The 16,208-nt window shown below is 41.9% G+C and overlaps 3 protein-coding genes across 3 annotated transcripts; 2 read left to right on the top strand and 1 right to left on the bottom strand.

The window, feature by feature from the left end:
• Positions 1 to 772: 772 nt before the first annotated feature.
• Positions 773 to 6,269, top strand: LOC119746030 (YEATS domain-containing protein 4-like). Its single transcript, XM_038222786.1, has 7 exons — positions 773 to 866; positions 2,026 to 2,145; positions 2,405 to 2,471; positions 2,711 to 2,805; positions 3,017 to 3,109; positions 3,924 to 4,011; positions 4,614 to 6,269. The coding sequence occupies exons 1-7, from the start codon at positions 828 to 830 to the stop codon at positions 4,805 to 4,807; spliced, it is 696 nt and encodes a 231-aa protein (XP_038078714.1). The 5' UTR covers positions 773 to 827; the 3' UTR covers positions 4,808 to 6,269.
• A 1,162-nt stretch (positions 6,270 to 7,431) lies between these two features.
• On the bottom strand, positions 7,432 to 8,828 carry LOC119744372 (properdin-like). Its single transcript, XM_038220271.1, has 3 exons — positions 8,635 to 8,828; positions 8,253 to 8,510; positions 7,432 to 7,840 (listed from the first exon to the last, which is right to left on the bottom strand). The coding sequence occupies exons 1-3, from the start codon at positions 8,714 to 8,716 to the stop codon at positions 7,482 to 7,484; spliced, it is 699 nt and encodes a 232-aa protein (XP_038076199.1). The 5' UTR covers positions 8,717 to 8,828; the 3' UTR covers positions 7,432 to 7,481.
• A 175-nt stretch (positions 8,829 to 9,003) lies between these two features.
• On the top strand, positions 9,004 to 15,143 carry LOC119744371 (translation initiation factor IF-2-like). Its single transcript, XM_038220270.1, has 12 exons — positions 9,004 to 9,262; positions 9,602 to 9,688; positions 9,904 to 9,957; positions 10,086 to 10,148; positions 10,398 to 10,442; positions 10,594 to 10,668; positions 10,803 to 10,883; positions 11,110 to 11,247; positions 13,244 to 13,366; positions 13,591 to 13,623; positions 13,881 to 13,974; positions 14,385 to 15,143. Exons 1-12 carry the CDS (start codon positions 9,181 to 9,183, stop codon positions 15,043 to 15,045), a joined length of 1,536 nt encoding a protein of 511 aa, XP_038076198.1. The 5' UTR covers positions 9,004 to 9,180; the 3' UTR covers positions 15,046 to 15,143.
• The last annotated feature ends 1,065 nt before the right edge of the window (positions 15,144 to 16,208 follow it).

Below are 16,208 nucleotides of genomic sequence, written 5' to 3'. Positions count from 1 at the left end.
ATATATATGCAATTATCGCATCTTTATTCAAGGTTTGATTTATACACATACTTTTTCGGAGATGTTTCTAGAAAATTAAATTAAAATGATATTCTTTATATCTACCTGTAAACTGTATCAAAAACTTATATATGGGTATCAATTAAAATATAGACATACATTTTAAACTAATATTAATAATCCTTAGAAATTGCATGAAACAATAAAGTAAAAATATTTACTCACCCGACCCTTCTTCTCATACAAAATGATGGAAGAAAGAATATGTTATTTTTTGTCCTATCCTTGAACCATCATTAGCATTTAGTCGCGCGCGTGAAAAAAAATCACGTGACAACAATAGTCCTTGTGGTGGTCAGTGACTACCAGATGAAGGTCGGACGGGTGACCAGTACTCGGGAAGAAAACCAGAAATAAAGGGAATATCATAAATAATAAATATGATGCATTTTTCAAGGGGAAAAAGAAACGAGCAACACTCAATATAAAAATATGATAATTCCTAGAAGGATAATTAATTGAATGCCACACAAAATGCTCGCCTATTGTTAATGTAGCAGATGTTGCCAGATAAATGTAGACTATACATTAAAATAATGCAACATTTTTAACCTGCACGTGTAAGAACTTTGTCTGGTTTTGTGGGTTGAACCTGGGCGCTGTCTTTGCCTCGACCAATGAAACAGCCGCCACATGAACTTGACCTCGTGGGTTTTGACTGGGCGTTTTCTGGGAAGGACCAATGAAAATCGTTCGTTGGAAGATCGCGCTCTGGCCGTCTAGATCCAACGATTGGTGGCGCTATTCCAATTTAATGGGAGCACAAAATGGCGGACTACGGGCACGATTCTGGCGGCAGAGTGAAGGTTTGAAGACATTATTTAACAATTGATGTAACGAATTTCTGGTCAAATTTCTTGCAGGGTGTTGGTTAAAAGAAGTCTTAAATATAGGTGTCAGAAATATATTAGTTTTTGTGGTATTTGTCATTCGGATGGGACGTTAAGCCGTAGGTCCCGTGTGTTGTATAAATGCACGTAAACAGAACCCAGTAAACACTTATGGTAGCAGACCAGTAAATAAACTTCCATAGACCCCAATGGTAAATGCTCCCACTTCAAAAATTCGGGAAAAATACTCACAACTCTCCAAGGTGTTCGAGACGCACATCAAATTAAAGCTTATTTCATCATCTTTCATTTTCTTTTCAATTTTCGGGGGGTCAACTGATGACTTTTAGGAGAAATTTCCATCTGAAGATGATCACCCCTGAAAATAGTCCTGAAGTCCATCGCCATTTTGAAAAACGATGCCTACACTCCATTGCAAAATAGAGCGCTTTTAGGGTCCAAATTACATCCAAATTACACAGAACTGCAAGCTCCCAGTCCTGTGCACGGCTTCCACCCATATTTTTTACAAACCCTCAAGTTCATGGCCCAAAGCATGCCCAAATACCGAAGATTTTGAGGGCATGCAAATCGTGATTTGGCCGGCGCAGGCAATTTCGGACCGATTTACTGGTCTGCACCCTTATCGCTAAGAAGTAAGAGTAAGAGAAGGGGTTGCCCCGGAGTTTCTGGACTCCTGTACAAACTCCCACGTGGAGTATTTAGGAGAAGAACCAACCAAGAACCAAGAACCAAGACCACCATCACCACCACAATGGCCACGGTGGATTCACCGACACCAGTTTTCAGACAGTACCGGCCGTCTGTTCCTGTCCGTTTTCAGTGAACACTGGTGAACGAATGTTGTCGATTGTTTTATATTAGTATACTTACTAGTTACTATTACACGTTACATTGTTCATATATCTTTATGAAAGCTTTGACATGTTGGAGTGTATTGATTTGTCACTTTTTATTTCTGTGACAAATGGGGGCGCTGTAGTGTTAACAGTAGTACACTCACATCAAGTGATGTTAAATACAAAATCGTCTTATGCCGTCGTAAAAGGCCTCATGATAGAAGCTGTTTCATGTGAATTTTAATTTCCAGATCATCTTTGAACTTTTTGTACAGGGCATTAATCTTGTTAAGCCCATTGTTTATGGCAACATCTCACGTTACTTTGGCAAGAAACGGGAGGAGGATGGACACACCCACCAGTGGACGATCTACGTCAAACCACATCGAAACGAGGTGACAATTTACTTAACTTATGAGGCCCAAAATTTGCATTCATTGATTGAAATTTGAACCATTGGCATTAGCAGAACTGTTGTATTTTATGTATTTAAATCTTGACTAACTCGAGTTGCCTAGGCAATTATTGTGTTGTTAGCATTCTGTCTCTGAACTCCTAGCTCTCTGGAAACGATGGCAAAACATTTTATATGTGGCATTTTAGCTTCTTTGGTTAATTTCTGAATGTTTAGACTATTTTCTGTTCTCCCTTCAGGATATGTCCACTTATGTCAAGAAGATTCAGTTCAAACTCCACGAGAGTTACGCCAACGCACTTAGAGGTTAGTGAACTATCATTAATTGTCCGCAGAGAGTCTTTTATCAAGAGGGGCGCAACAAACTTCTGTAATCCTTTCTGTGCTCTGTTTATACTCATAGTCATATGTATCTCCAGGCCCCTCTTACTTTAGTATCCATGCAGTCTCTTGATATAAACTGCCGTATATGTTGAAATTGTATCAAGCAGGTACTGACGGATGTAGTTTGTTAAATTCTTCTTATTTTTTTCTCCTTGAATCAGTTGTCAGCAAACCACCCTATGAGATACAGGAAACGGGCTGGGGGGAATTTGAAATCATCATCAAAATCTTCTTTGTGGATCCAAATGAAAGACCGGTAAGTGACTTAAGAATATCTTTAACATCGGAAAGACTTGGCTAGTCTACGATCAACAATAGCACACGTGTGTATGGGAGCGGCTGCAGCCGTTTCCATAGATGCATGTATAATTGCTGGCCATAGCCATAGTCAAGAACTTCAGGCATGAATTGGTCAGCCAAAATCATTGGATTAACTTAGTTTGTTTTTTTCGTTTATTGGTTTGCAGGTGACGTTGTATCATTTTCTCAAGCTCTTCCAAACGGACACCAACCTCTTCTTGGGCAAAAAGACATTAGTGTCGGAACACTACGATGAAATGGTGAGATTCTGCAAGATACCAAGTCTGTTATAGTCAAAAGAGATGCCATTGTGGTTAAAGGGAAAATACAACATTTGCAAACATCGAAAAATAAAACTACCAAGTTGTTACGAAATACCTTACTAGGATGTTGGTAAATGACATGCTTAAGCATCCTGTAAAATTATGGCACCTGGTGTGAAGCCATTTTCAAGAAAATGGTATATTTGTCTACATTTCCAACGCTGGTCGGCCGACCACCGTTGGAAAAACCTAACTATTATTCAATTACTGCACCAAATTTACCATTTTTTTTAAGTCTAAAGTTTGTTTTGCTAGCTATTGGTTCCATGCTCATGAACGGGTGCAGGCCAGCTAGACTGGTTCCCTTACCTTACAATTTTCTGGTATGTTTGATCCATTTCATCTTTAGTGGAGTCAGGGAACCAGACTACTGGAATATTTTTGTTTTTCTTGGTTTTTCCAGCATTTTCGATTACAAAACTTGAAACATGTCAGTGTAACAATATTTGATCTATAATTATACTAACCCCCCAAATAGTTCATTTCTGAAAATTACAGCAAAAGCCAATGATGTACATTCCCTTTAAATATGTTGCCGAAGGACACAAAATAAATCGTTTTAACCTTGGCGATGGGATCAAACACATAATCATTCTCTACAGGGAACACTTGAACTTGAACATGGTTGCACTAGGACATGGTCATTTTAACCCATGATAGTCATGAACAAATCTCAAAATAAAGTCATAAACATGTCTTTAAATGAACGTTGAAATTTAAAGTTTGTCCTGCCTGCCCCCTCTTCTCCTAGATTTTTCAGGACCCTACAGCCATGATGCAGCAGCTTCTATGCAGTTCCAGAGTTCTGACGCTAGGAGCTCATAAACATGAGACAGACTGTAAGTCAAAGAAGGGGGTCAAATATTTTTAGATAATTTCAATTTTCGGAGAAGTGTTTCTTGAATTGCTAATGCTATCGTTGCAGCAACTTCACCTGTCCAAGTCAAATTAAGAAATGCTGAATAATGATAACAAACTTTTTGTCCTGTTTCAATTTTTGTTTTTACGGGAAAATATTTATAAAGTTTGTACTTCTCGAACCTGAGAAAGAACGTTTCTTGTTTGGAACCCTGTTTAAACGTACTTGGGAGCTGCTGAATGAAATAGTCTGTCCAAATTGTAATGTGTCTTCAGAGCCAGGCCCCTTATCAATTTACAAGCAACTGCTTTTAGGCAGCCTTCACGAAGAAAACAACTGAGAAAGTTTAATCTTATGTGACGTTCGGAGGAATTCCCAATATTTGTTCAAAAAAGGTTCCCTTTAACATTACAGTGCATTAAACTGCCTTCAAGTTGCCTGTAATTTTTGCCTCATTTAACTTAGCCCAAAGACACTGATACACCCAAGGCTCCCTAGGAAATGTTTCCTGTAAAGAGTTTTCTTGACGCATTGTCTATTTTCTTCTTTCTTTGCTGTTTTGCACATTTGGGAATCTGACAGTCAACGAACTGGAAGAGAAGACTGTCGTTGCGCTCCAGTCAGCCCGGAAGAAGATTCGATTTGAGATCACGGAGCTGAACGAGCGACTGAAGCAGAGCAAGGACACTATCACCCACTTCAAGGAAGAGATCCGGAAACTGGAAGAGCAGGAAAGGAGGAAGGAACGGGAGAAGGTCAAAGAGAAGGTCACATGATGAGTGGGTCATGTGATCTCCGGGTCACCTTGTGAACTGTAACTTGACGTTCCAAAACTGCAACTTCCTATTTTGACTTCAAATGTTAAGCGTGCTTATTGTCCATGAAGCATTCTGCTCAGCTGACGTAGTATGGATGTCTCATGCAGACGTTGAATAGCAGATACAATACGGACAAGCTGGCCTAGTGAGGGCTCTATCTCTGCTAGCCACCAGGCGCCTGCAACCGTATATCCCATAGTGGAGTTTGCTTGCAGTATGCTCCAAATACAGATCTCATTCGCCACGGTGTAGCACCTTTAATTACAATGATTCATAGCAAGGCCCCATTTGAATCTCTGGTTTTGAAATATTGTCCAGGTCTTTGAATATTGACCTAGGGCGGTTTGCGAGTAAGCCACGCCCCTTAGACAACCCCTATGCAGTTTTTGCACACTGTGTTTTGTTTGTCTCAGATTTTGCGCGTTCCGCGTCCATTTGTATATCATGTACATTGTAATTGGACAATATTTCACAACTGCGTTAATGTGATTCTACCGCGATAGGTCAATTACAGTGGCGCATGCTGTCAAAAGAGGACGCGTTTTATCACTATTGAGTACGCACGACTTCTGAATGTGTCAAAGCTATTAGACACAGTGTCTTCGCGTGAGCGTCCGGCATTGTCGGCGCACGAATGCGTTCAAATCACTTGCGATGGTCTCCCAGACTAATTCCCGTCTCCAATAACTTTGGATCATTCGAAACATGCAGTGAATGAACCGGGAACCAGTGTAGGTCTCCCCCAACTCTCCTGTTTTGGCCGTTAAATGGGTACTTGTGCACGGAGCCCTGTCTACAGAGCGTGTAAGTCTCGCCAGTCCACGTTCACTTTTCATGTGACCATCTCGGTACCAAACACTGACTAGGGTTGTCACAGATCTGCGTTTCAATTTATCGACTGAACGGAAGTTGAGGTCAACAATTGTAATTTAATAAAAGTCATCAATTTGCAATATTTTCAATATGTTGTAAATTGTAAAGCTTTTTCTTTCGAAATATTCATTGATTGGATCGGGCCAGTAAGGACACAAAAAATGTTTTAAAAAAAGGGAATTACACAAGTTGTAGATCCTATACGTGGTTCCCCGGATAAATCGTAAAATCCTGCCGATTTCTTAGGTCAACTTAGGTGCTCAATAGAACTAGCCATAGCTTTGACACAGATGTGGCCTAACATACTCGGCTACAAGTGAACTGGAGAAAGAGGAATTACATTTTTATTCTGCCAATCCTCCTATTAAAAAAAACAAGAAATTCAGCTTTTGTCCATCCTAACAATTTCACAAACTCAGATCATCTCCTTTATTTATTTATCAGTGAATTCACAAAGTTATTTTATTTTCGCATCTGTCAATTGTTACATTTTGCATCTTTGTTAGGAACTTTGAGTATTGTACATGTAAATAAACTGTAAAAGTAAGAAGATGAGTCTGATTAAGATTTATTGGAGTACATCTATGTGACACTTACATGTTGAGAATTTGATGAGGAAAGAGGCTGATAAATGAAACAATGGTATTCCGGGGGATTCTTTTCACTTGAAAGGAAAAAAATGTGTCAGTGCGGTCGTCATTTTAAACCTCGGTCACTACCTGAATGCAAAATTATTTTTCGATGGGGATTTTTCAGTTATTACTTTTCAACATTGAAGTGACTGTTCTTTCATTGTGGGCAACGAGGAATTTTCCTCTTTCCTAAAATTTTGCAAAGTGACACGAGCGCTGTACTGGAGGTCATCTTTGTTCTCCAAATTAGACGATACCCCCCTTGCACTAATGTCAAAAAAAAAAATACATCCACAATTGGAAAGCACCGCCCTTGCGCATGCCAATAAAGAGGTCAGGCTCACCTGCTGCGTTCAGTATTAACTGACAAAATATTACCATTGTATTCATTTTTTCCCGAGGGTTCGGAGTAGTCCGGCAACCATATACATGTAGAGAGTTTCTACGGTGTTCGCGTTTCAAGTGCTAACCCCTAGCTCCTTTTGGTGAGAAACCAATCCTCAATGAAATATGTACTACAGAGCTTGACAAGGAATTCATGCTTACGTATTAAAACTATTCCAGTTGAGCCTCACGAGTGAAATAATAAACACTTTTAAGCTTTCGGCTGTTTTTTTTTTCGTAACTCACATTGCAAGTTCCGGTTTCTGGTATGCGCGCGCGTCAGCAAAATGAAAAAGGTTTTTTTTTTCAATGAAAGATGATGTCTCAAAACCGCCAAACTCACTGGTTTGACTGGAATCCTGCCGCTGCACAATTTTAACGTGTTTTTAGATGGGGTTATGAACGAGAATAAGCTTTATGTGGCTTCTCTGGACTCCCATATATTTGCAATAAGTTTAGTCGGGCACCATTTGCAGACATCAGCCGACATTTGAAGCAAAAAAAAAACAGGTAAAAAAGAAAACAAAGCCGCGTCGCCGCACCACTTTTTGGGCAAGCTCCATACCAGAAACCGGAGACTTTGTTTGGCCTTAGTCCGCCGAGTTTTACCAAAAATTCAACGCAACTTCATTTTCGATTGTAGCTTGCCGAGAGAATCCCTCCTGACGTATCCCAACCCTACCACCAATGCACCCTGTTTCGTGATGATACGAAATGATTATCGACGCATTTGAATCAGTGTTTTATAAACTCAAGAGAAACAGCGAAATCACGAGGTGGCAAAATACAATGAGTCTCTGAGGTAAAACCCCACTTGCGCCGCCCCCACCCAAACTACGTGTATCTTGTAAGGGGAAGTCGTTATCAAAGTCAGTGTCCAGCTCTCCAAGCCGAGGCGAGTTGCCGTAGCCACCGCCACCTATATTGCCACCTGGTCCGTTCCCGTACCCGGCGTTGTCGATCATGTTATCCTCGTAGACCGGTGGTGGTGGCGGTGCTGGCTGATCGTATCGTGGGGGTGGTGGAGGTGGAGGTGGTTGTCCTTGTCTTGGTGGGGGTGGGGGTTGTCTTGGTGGGGGTGGGGGTGGTGGGGGCGGCCCAGCTGCATAGAAAAATGAAAGAGATTTAGATAATATGATTGGACAGGTTGTCGAGAAAATGTATCGATGATTAAACAATTAACGTAGGCTATCGTCATTGTTCCAGTCGTTACAACTACGCCCCCTTAACCGTTGCTGATGCCACGTTGCGAACTGGAAGAACACAGATTTCTTCCAAACTAATTTGCTTCCCGCGTATATAATATGCAGTGTCATTGTCTAGCCCAGGTTGGACGAAGTCTTCATTGCAATACGACGTAGGGAGGAAAGGGAGTCCACCAGGGCTATGTCATTGTCCTCCTTTAGAGTCTTGACAGAACTTCAACTCAAAACTTTGGCTGTAAGTCGCTGTTTAGTCACTAGGCTTCATTACATTATACACCTACTTCTTAAAGCCACGTGATCGACCCTTACCGTTTGAATAACCGCCTCCGCCTCCTCCTCCTCCTCCTCCAGCGCATGGTGAACTTCCACAGGTTTCGTCCACTTCCATGAAGTCGCCCGCTCCACAGTCCGTGCCGAGTCCCTCGCCACTCGCCTGCACGCATTCGCGCCAACGGACGCGAGAACCGCCGCCGCAGGTCTTATCACACGAGTCCCAAGGTTCCCATTCGTTCCAGTGGTCTCCGGAGGCCCAAACGCCGACCGGGAACTTGCTTGGAATGATGGCATCTATAGTTGGCAAAGAAGGGGACTTTTGGTTAGTGTGATGTTTGTCTTCGAAGATGGATTTAATGGTATAGATCCAGAATAAGGTATAGGCCTATCGAAACACTTCAACTCTGAATTGCCTTACCTTGCAGAAAAACAGCAAGCAGCAAGTACAGGACAGACGACCCCACCAAATGAAGGCCTACACTCTTTCTTTGGCTGCCCATCTCTTGAAACGTTTCTTCTGAAATCAGGTCGAGATCTGGATTTACAAGAAATCAAACAAACCTGTTTTATGAGTTCAATGTTGACAAACAAAACTCCAAAAATGGTGCAAAGGTACAGGATGGAGGCTCAAAATACTTGATCCGTACGCTACGCGTACGTCGTTCTTTATAAACCAACGCGCGCGTTACAAATACGTTACGCGCGTGACCATGCAATATGGCTCCTTTTTTCAACGTGGGAGGCACTGCGTCTTTTTAGCGTTGCGCGCATCAAAATTTCAAATAGACAAACGTCTTGAGATTAAATGCGCGCGCTTGTCCTTGATTTTAATTTAGTGTGTGCTACCACATAGCATACAACTGCATGTCAAAAATTCTTAATTTACTACAAAACGATTTTTAGTAGGTGGTTCTCAGCAGTATAGCGACTCGAAATGCTTCAAATGAACATGGTTTCTTAAAACATGAATCTACACTGGGGAATGCCGTGCAAGGCATACTGGCTAGCGATTCTCCTGTTCGTCTCAACAGCTATCAGTGGACAAGGTAAAGTAAGACTAAGTTTCCAAACCAATGTTACCGCACAAACGCCCTATAAATTTAGCTATTTCCATGCAGAAACATTGTTCATTGTACTTGGTAGGCTTATGGCCCAATCCCGAAGCCTATACACATAGAGCTTCAGGCTCCGATTTGATGTGATCGGTGCTTAGCCTTACATGCCTTAGGCCTACAAGATAAAAGCAAAACAAAAGTGGAAAAGATAAAACTTGTACTGGGAATATGGGCTCTAAGAGGCCTAGGTCTAGGCCTACTTCGTTTATAGCCTATTCATAGGTATTTTTATTTATCTATTTATTTATTTATTTTATATATATTTATTAGATCTTACAGGCGACTTTGAAGAATTTCCCCCTGTAAACGCAAGAAATGCTGCGGACGATCTCGGGCCGAGTCAGGATTCTGGTTCAGGTGAGCCAAGCCCGCCGCTCATCAGTTCTGCTCCTAACACACACTGCTCCTAAAGGATCATAACATTTCTCACAAGTTCATAATCAAGCCAGGGATGACGTCAACAAGTTCTTCAGGTTGATTGGTCGGGCGGCATTCGCATTTCTATTTATATGCATAAATTACATAGGCCTAGCATCTTAATTTACACAATTGATATTTGTTTTATATTGCAGATTTACCGTACAATGCACAAGGCTCAAGCTCAAACATGGAAGCCGCAGGTCCAGGTAAATTAACATTCGATCTCAAGTTCATCAATTTCTGTAAGTTGTGTTGCCGACAAAAAAAACCCGGAAAATGTCAGTCATCTGGCGCCTATTTTCAAAAGGAAATCACTTGTTTCTTTTGGAGACAGGCGCATCGTATGACACAGGCTCAAGTTCAAGAAATCATCCCAGCATGCACGCCGGCGGTCCAGGTAAATGACAACTTTCGTCTAAACTAAAAGAAATTATTAAACTTTCAAAATTGGAAAATTTCAGTCGACCACTTTCAACAGGAAATCAAAAACTAAATCAAGATACAATCGCAAGATGCAAGCCGGCGGTCCAAGTATTCACTATTTCAATCTCTACCCATCAATTATTATTTGTTTGCTGATTACAAAAACTGGAGAATTCAGTCAACTACTTTCAATAGGAAATACTGATTTTTATTTCATATACAGGCGCATCTTACGACGCAGGCGGGCCCAGTGCACAAAATGGTCCAGGTAGGTCTTGACCAGATTTTTTTTTTTTTTTTTTTTGGGGGGGGGGGTATCCCCAATCAAACCATTTATCTTTATAACATTTATGATAGAGGCAGATATGCATTAACATGGCGTATTGTCCATTCATTAGTTAAACGTCTTCTCATCGCAGGTGCATCTTACGATCCTTCAGTGAGGTCGAACGTAAGAAATTATCCTGCCGAACCCCGTCAGAGCTTCGACTCGGGTGAGATCACCGTAAAAACTGTTGCACGTAAACATATGTTTACCAATGTTAACAAAAATAGCCAGCGCTAATCATTTAGTGTTTACATGTATATTTTATTTCTGTTCTCATCAGTCTTTCCTTTTTCATGATAGGCCCAGCGTATGGTGCCAATGACCTTCCACCCAAGGGGAGAAATAACCCCGCTGGAAATTCGGGAAGTAGGCCTACTGAAGGTAAAATGACGGCAGTGTCATACTATAGTGTAAACCGTTCTTAAGACTTAGGATTGGATATTCTATAAGATAAAGAATTATGCATCCTGACGCCACTTTTTTTTCATTAGTCTATAGCAAGACACATTAGCAACAGGCCTACGTTTAACTTTACAATTTTTGAACCTTCATTTTAAAAATAGACCCGATTTTTCGAACTTATTCGAGCTATGATGCATTTTGTTAGGTGGTGCAACGATTCAGGAAATGGTCGTCATGGCAGGTATGACCGTGGTGTTGAATTGTTACGCCGATTGGTACATACAACAGCATCCGACAGCGTCTGTGGTATGGTACCGCAATGACCAACTAGTGGATGTAAGGGGTAAGCCAATAAAAACACAACAACAACAACAGCAACAACAACAACAACAGCAACAACAACAGCAACAACAACAAAAGGTCGAAATAAGTGAGAACAACCATTCATCTGTATCTCTTGAATTCTGTGTCACTACACCGCATCGCACATTTTGAATCCAAATCAAACTTCATGCTCCCACGGGTACAATGTCAGTGTTAACTTTAGTGGTTAAAACATTGCTCTTCAAAGCACAAGCGGTATTTTGGGAAAAAAGGAGTATATTTGTCTTAATAAGTTTAGCTAGACCTACGATACGATAAAACTGGAAGAAAAAGTGCAGGCCCCTAGAGCAACCTTGATCCAGGACGTACCCTGAGACGTACTACAACAAAAGGGGTGTCGGACGCTTCGCCCCATTTCCACGTCGCCCCATGTCACTTCGCCCCTAACCACTTCGCCCCATCCCCACTTCGCCCCATCCCCAACCTCGTCCCCAGGGTGTCGAGCAGTACGCGCCCACCACTACCTGCTCTCTCACCCTGGTATTGGATCATTTGCATGTGCTAGATTTTTGCACACGTATGCAAATGAGGAACAGTCTGGTGCCTAGATATGCGTTACACATTAGCGTTTGTTTTTGTATGTGGTGTCTGGGGTAAAAACAGAGTCAATTCGTAGCAGCGCGAGCATGGCGTGAGTTACGAAAACACGATTTTTGAAATCAAACTGTTACGATCTTATCGAGACAACATGCAGTATCATATTTCACATTAATATGAGCAAATTGGAAGGGAAATTAGTATTTTCGAGAAGGCGTGGACGAATGATCGCGAAAACACGTACTGCACGTTGTGAATATATAGCACCAAGTACACGATAAAATTCCATTACTAGCCAATTGCGGTATCCAATCAGGATACAGGAAGAAAGTTTCCTATCCAGGGTTTACTATTGGAAACGCGGTTGGAAATAAAGTATAGCACTGGGGACGAGGTTGCCCCATCCCCGCTTCGCCCCATCCCCGCTCTGCCCCATCCCCGCTTCGCCCCATGTAGATTGGTTCCTCCAAGAGTGAAATTAGGATGTCCAAAGGTATTTTCGTTCTCTATAAGTGGGAACAAAATTGGATCTTTTACTTCAAGCTTTTTTTCTCGGTATAGGGAGAGTGATAGCTTGAGAGGTTGGTTATGAATTGTTCATTTGGTGGGCTAATTCTTTCCGTTGGTAAGCAATTATAGTCCAGCGGATATGTGACAAAATATCGATGAATTGTGTTCGAGATGGCTCCACATCTGGAATTTTTTGTCTCATGAATATAAACGTCTGTGGGACGTTTTATTCGTTCATGAAATATGGGCACAATGTTTTCCAAAGTGGGCATAATAATTACCCCCCTTTTCTTTTAATGGCTGCCACGCCCCTAAAAAGGTACTTTTGTGGTGGCTCCGAATCTGGAAAACACTAATAATCTATATAATTATGTCTTTGTGAAGTTTCCTGCTTTTGTAACAAGTGGGAAAAACCATTTTTACTGCGGGCATGACAAGTCCCGCCCCCCTTTTTTTAAATGGATGCCACACCCCTAAAAAGGTAAATTTGCGATGGCTCCACATCTAAAACATTTTCTCGCATGAATATAGACATCTGTGCCAAGTTTCACGCTTTTATGCAAAAGTGCACAATTTTTTCACATATCCGCTGGACTAGTGAATCTGTTGGAATTGTTTTTAAGCCAATAAAATACATGTAGATGAGATTTTTTTTTTTTACATGTAACGGCTGGGGTGAAGTGGGGATGGGGCGAAGTGGGAATGGGGCGAAGTGGGGATGGGGCGAAGCGAGGATGGGGCGATGTGGGAATGGGGCGAAGTGGGAATGGGGCGAAGTGGTTAGGGGCGAAGTGACATGGGGCGACGTGGAAATGGGGCGAAGTGTCCGACATTCCAACAAAAGTATAGAGGGAATTTTGTTGTTCGTGTTTTGGCGCGCATGTTCTTGTTTTGCCTCATTTCTGCAGCCGGCAACCGACAGCTGATCAACATGGCGGATCTACAATTGGGATTCGTGACGGGAAGGGACGAGGGCATCTACGCATGCGCCTTTGAGAAAGGCGTCTACAACACTGTTATCCTCTTCAAAGGTACATTTAAGTTTGTAGTGGTTCATAAACGCTTGGTTATTAAAAACAAAAATGGCGGGAACTAATTTTAAATCCCATTCGTCAGTCGTTGTATAGTCACACATTAAGTCACCTATCATTTCAGTATAAAAGTTGATTTTATTTGGTTGCAGAAAAAAAAATCCTCGGTCAGGTAGTTGTATTTGAATCATTCAAGTGTTTATTTTCTCACTTTTGTTTGACAGTGAACCAAATTATCGACCACATTTTGGACGAAGGTAAGTAGTCGACGTCATGACTCGTTTCAAACGAAATATATTTTCCCCATTAAATAAAGGTTATATTAAACGCAGAATGTCACGGTTCGATACAAACTGGGTCCGGATACATGAACTTGATCGTAAGATGTCCTCCGAGGATATTTGTAAGTGTGCAAGGACCACAATCACGTTTCGTAATTTGTTTCATCCATTTAAAATAAAACTAGAAAGCACATGGAAAAAAACAACAGATTGTTGATATTTTTTTACTCCAGATAAGATCCAATTGATACATATCTTCTGGCCTATCTCTCTACCGATTTTGCTGTTGTCTGCTGCTCTCTGCTCCATGAGGGGTGAAATAAAACGGTGAGTTCCCCTGGACGATGGTTCGGGTTAACCCTCCATTTGTGCCCCTAGCACCCCACCCATATCTTGGCAAGGGGACGTTTGTCGAATGAGTATGTAATGCCTAAATTCCAATTGATAAAAAACAATGCCATGTGGCCTAACAAGACAAGATAGTTTTGATGGACAAGAAAGGTGTTCTGTCTTGCCAGGATGATGAATTATCTCGTGATGAATTATCTCGTCGGAATATTAACGGCCCGGTGAATTTTGCCAGTGCTATATACAAAGTTCTGTTTTGTGTCATTCATTTAATGATTTGACCATGATACAGGATAAAATCAGGATAATAAGTACACAATACATTAGCCTATAATTTCTTTGAGAAAGCGTTGATACTGTTTAACTGTGCAATGTGTTTGCTTGCAAAGATACAAGAGAAAAGGCATGCCGCCTGAGGTGGTGGCCGAAATCAAGCAGAGGAAGCTGGAAAACAAACGCAAGAAGGAAGATGCCAAACTGGAGGCCAAGAGACAAAAACAAGACAGGAAGCAGCAGAAGAAACAGAAGAAAGCTGCACCTGCTGCTCCTGCTGCAACATCGGCCGCTCCTCCAGAACCTGATCCTTGGGGTGCTCCACCTGCACCGAGTGGAGCACCACCTCCACCCCCTGGCCCTGGAGCACCACCCCCACCCCCTGGCCCCGGAGCACCACCCCCACCCCCTGGCCCAGGAGCACCACCCCCACCCCCTGGCCCCGGAGCACCACCCCCACCCCCAGGCCCTATGGCACCAGGCCCACCCCCTCCAGGACCCCCCGTGGGCATGGCTCCCGGTCCCCCTGCCCCGCAGCATGAAATGGTACCGACTCCCATGGCTTTGATGATGGGACAGGGACCCCCCAGCATTGGTGCGCCACCTCCAGCTCCACCCGGTATGATGGGGCCACCCCCTCCTGGCCCCCCTATGGGCCCTCCTATGGGGGCTCCCCCAGCTGCACCTCCTATGGGGGCTCCCCCGGCTGCACCTCCAATGGCACCCCCAGGAGGGGGTGGTGGCGGACCCCCTCCCCCACCCCCACCTCCCCCTTGAGCCAGTCCCTCTACGCACTTCCTATAATGGGTCCGATTTCCTGCGTTACCTGTTTCGACATTAAAAATTCACTCAACTTTTGTGTATTTTGAAGCGTTTGTTTCCAAAACAGATACACACCACTTTGTTACCTTCTGAAATCCAGCCCCTTTTGGCTGCCCAAGGTCAGTTTTGACAGCTGTTATATACTTAAATACAAGTAGAGAATGTAGTTTAAAAAAAACAACCTGTTATTCTGTGTGTGTTCTATAAGTTTTTATAACGTGCAACCTTTTCACCTTTTTCAAATGGATATGTGTTTTGGAATTAAACTTCCTTTGTTTTCCGAACAACATGGTTTCATTAATTTGGAAACATTTATATTATAATGATAAATTTAAGTAACATAATTTCATTGTTCTTCATTGTTGATTAGCAGTTTGATGTTTAGCACAACTAACTCCCTGCTGTCTTTTACTAAGTACTGGACACATTCCACCAAAATCCATCACTGACCCTGCTTCACATAATGCTTCAGGACTAAATCCGCTGAAATCCACCACAAGACCACCACTACTTCAGGTGGATTTTGATGGACTTGGTACAGATGGCTTGTCTGCCAAAATCCCCCCAAGGGGAGATGGATTTTGATGGAGTTGGGAAGGTTTATAAGGTTAAAAGTGCTACTCAACTAACGTTGTGCTTGTTTTTGACTTTTCCATTTTCTCCTTGTCTTTATTGTATGAAGCCATGAGCAAAAGTATCCTTAATTGATGTTGCAAGAATGTTTATATGACCAATAATAATTTTTCACGAATAGACACAATTTAATTGAGGCTCAGCTCCAAGTATAGAAGCCTACTTTCCAATTCAAGTTAAAACAAACTCCTTATTCAACCCTCGATTCCTTTTATCGTATTCAATTATTGAATTTATTAATTACATTTCTTCCTGATACTGTTAGGTCACATAATTCTTGGAACCTTAAAAATACAAGTGACATTTTGTACAACTGTAATGACGGGGGCGTTATCTTACAATGGTATAATCAGGCTACTACATGTAGGGCAGAAGACAACATGTTTATAATTCAGTCGGAAAAAAAATATAAAATAAAATAAAAACATTGTCAAAAGAAATGTTGCCCACAATGCAAATGTAGTAGTTAACAGATTTTTTTTGTT

This window comes from Patiria miniata, unplaced genomic scaffold, assembly GCF_015706575.1.
Source record: "Patiria miniata isolate m_02_andy unplaced genomic scaffold, ASM1570657v1 HiC_scaffold_7, whole genome shotgun sequence".
Taxonomy (NCBI): domain Eukaryota; kingdom Metazoa; phylum Echinodermata; class Asteroidea; order Valvatida; family Asterinidae; genus Patiria; species Patiria miniata.
The sequence above is the reverse complement of the archived record's forward strand: the minus strand, read 5'-3'. Positions and strand labels throughout refer to the sequence as shown.

What these genes read in the sequence shown, in the direction of transcription:
- LOC119744371 (XM_038220270.1), top strand. Translation starts at nt 9,181, where the DNA reads ATGAATCTACACTGGGGAATGCCGTGCAAGGCATACTGGCTAGCGATT. An exon ending in CACTGTTATCCTCTTCAAAG is followed by an intron (nt 13,367 to 13,590) that starts GTACATTTAAGT and finishes TTTGTTTGACAG; the next exon opens with TGAACCAAATTATCGACCAC. An exon ending in CGACCACATTTTGGACGAAG is followed by an intron (nt 13,624 to 13,880) that starts GTAAGTAGTCGA and finishes TTTTTACTCCAG; the next exon opens with ATAAGATCCAATTGATACAT.
- LOC119746030 (XM_038222786.1), top strand. Translation starts at nt 828, where the DNA reads ATGGCGGACTACGGGCACGATTCTGGCGGCAGAGTGAAG. An exon ending in TCAAACCACATCGAAACGAG is followed by an intron (nt 2,146 to 2,404) that starts GTGACAATTTAC and finishes TTCTCCCTTCAG; the next exon opens with GATATGTCCACTTATGTCAA. An exon ending in TGGATCCAAATGAAAGACCG is followed by an intron (nt 2,806 to 3,016) that starts GTAAGTGACTTA and finishes ATTGGTTTGCAG; the next exon opens with GTGACGTTGTATCATTTTCT.
- LOC119744372 (XM_038220271.1), bottom strand. Translation starts at nt 8,716, where the DNA reads ATGGGCAGCCAAAGAAAGAGTGTAGGCCTTCATTTGGTGGGGTCGTCT. An exon ending in GCTTGCTGTTTTTCTGCAAG is followed by an intron (nt 8,511 to 8,634) that starts GTAAGGCAATTC and finishes TGCCAACTATAG; the next exon opens with ATGCCATCATTCCAAGCAAG. An exon ending in CGGAGGCGGTTATTCAAACG is followed by an intron (nt 7,841 to 8,252) that starts GTAAGGGTCGAT and finishes TTTTCTATGCAG; the next exon opens with CTGGGCCGCCCCCACCACCC.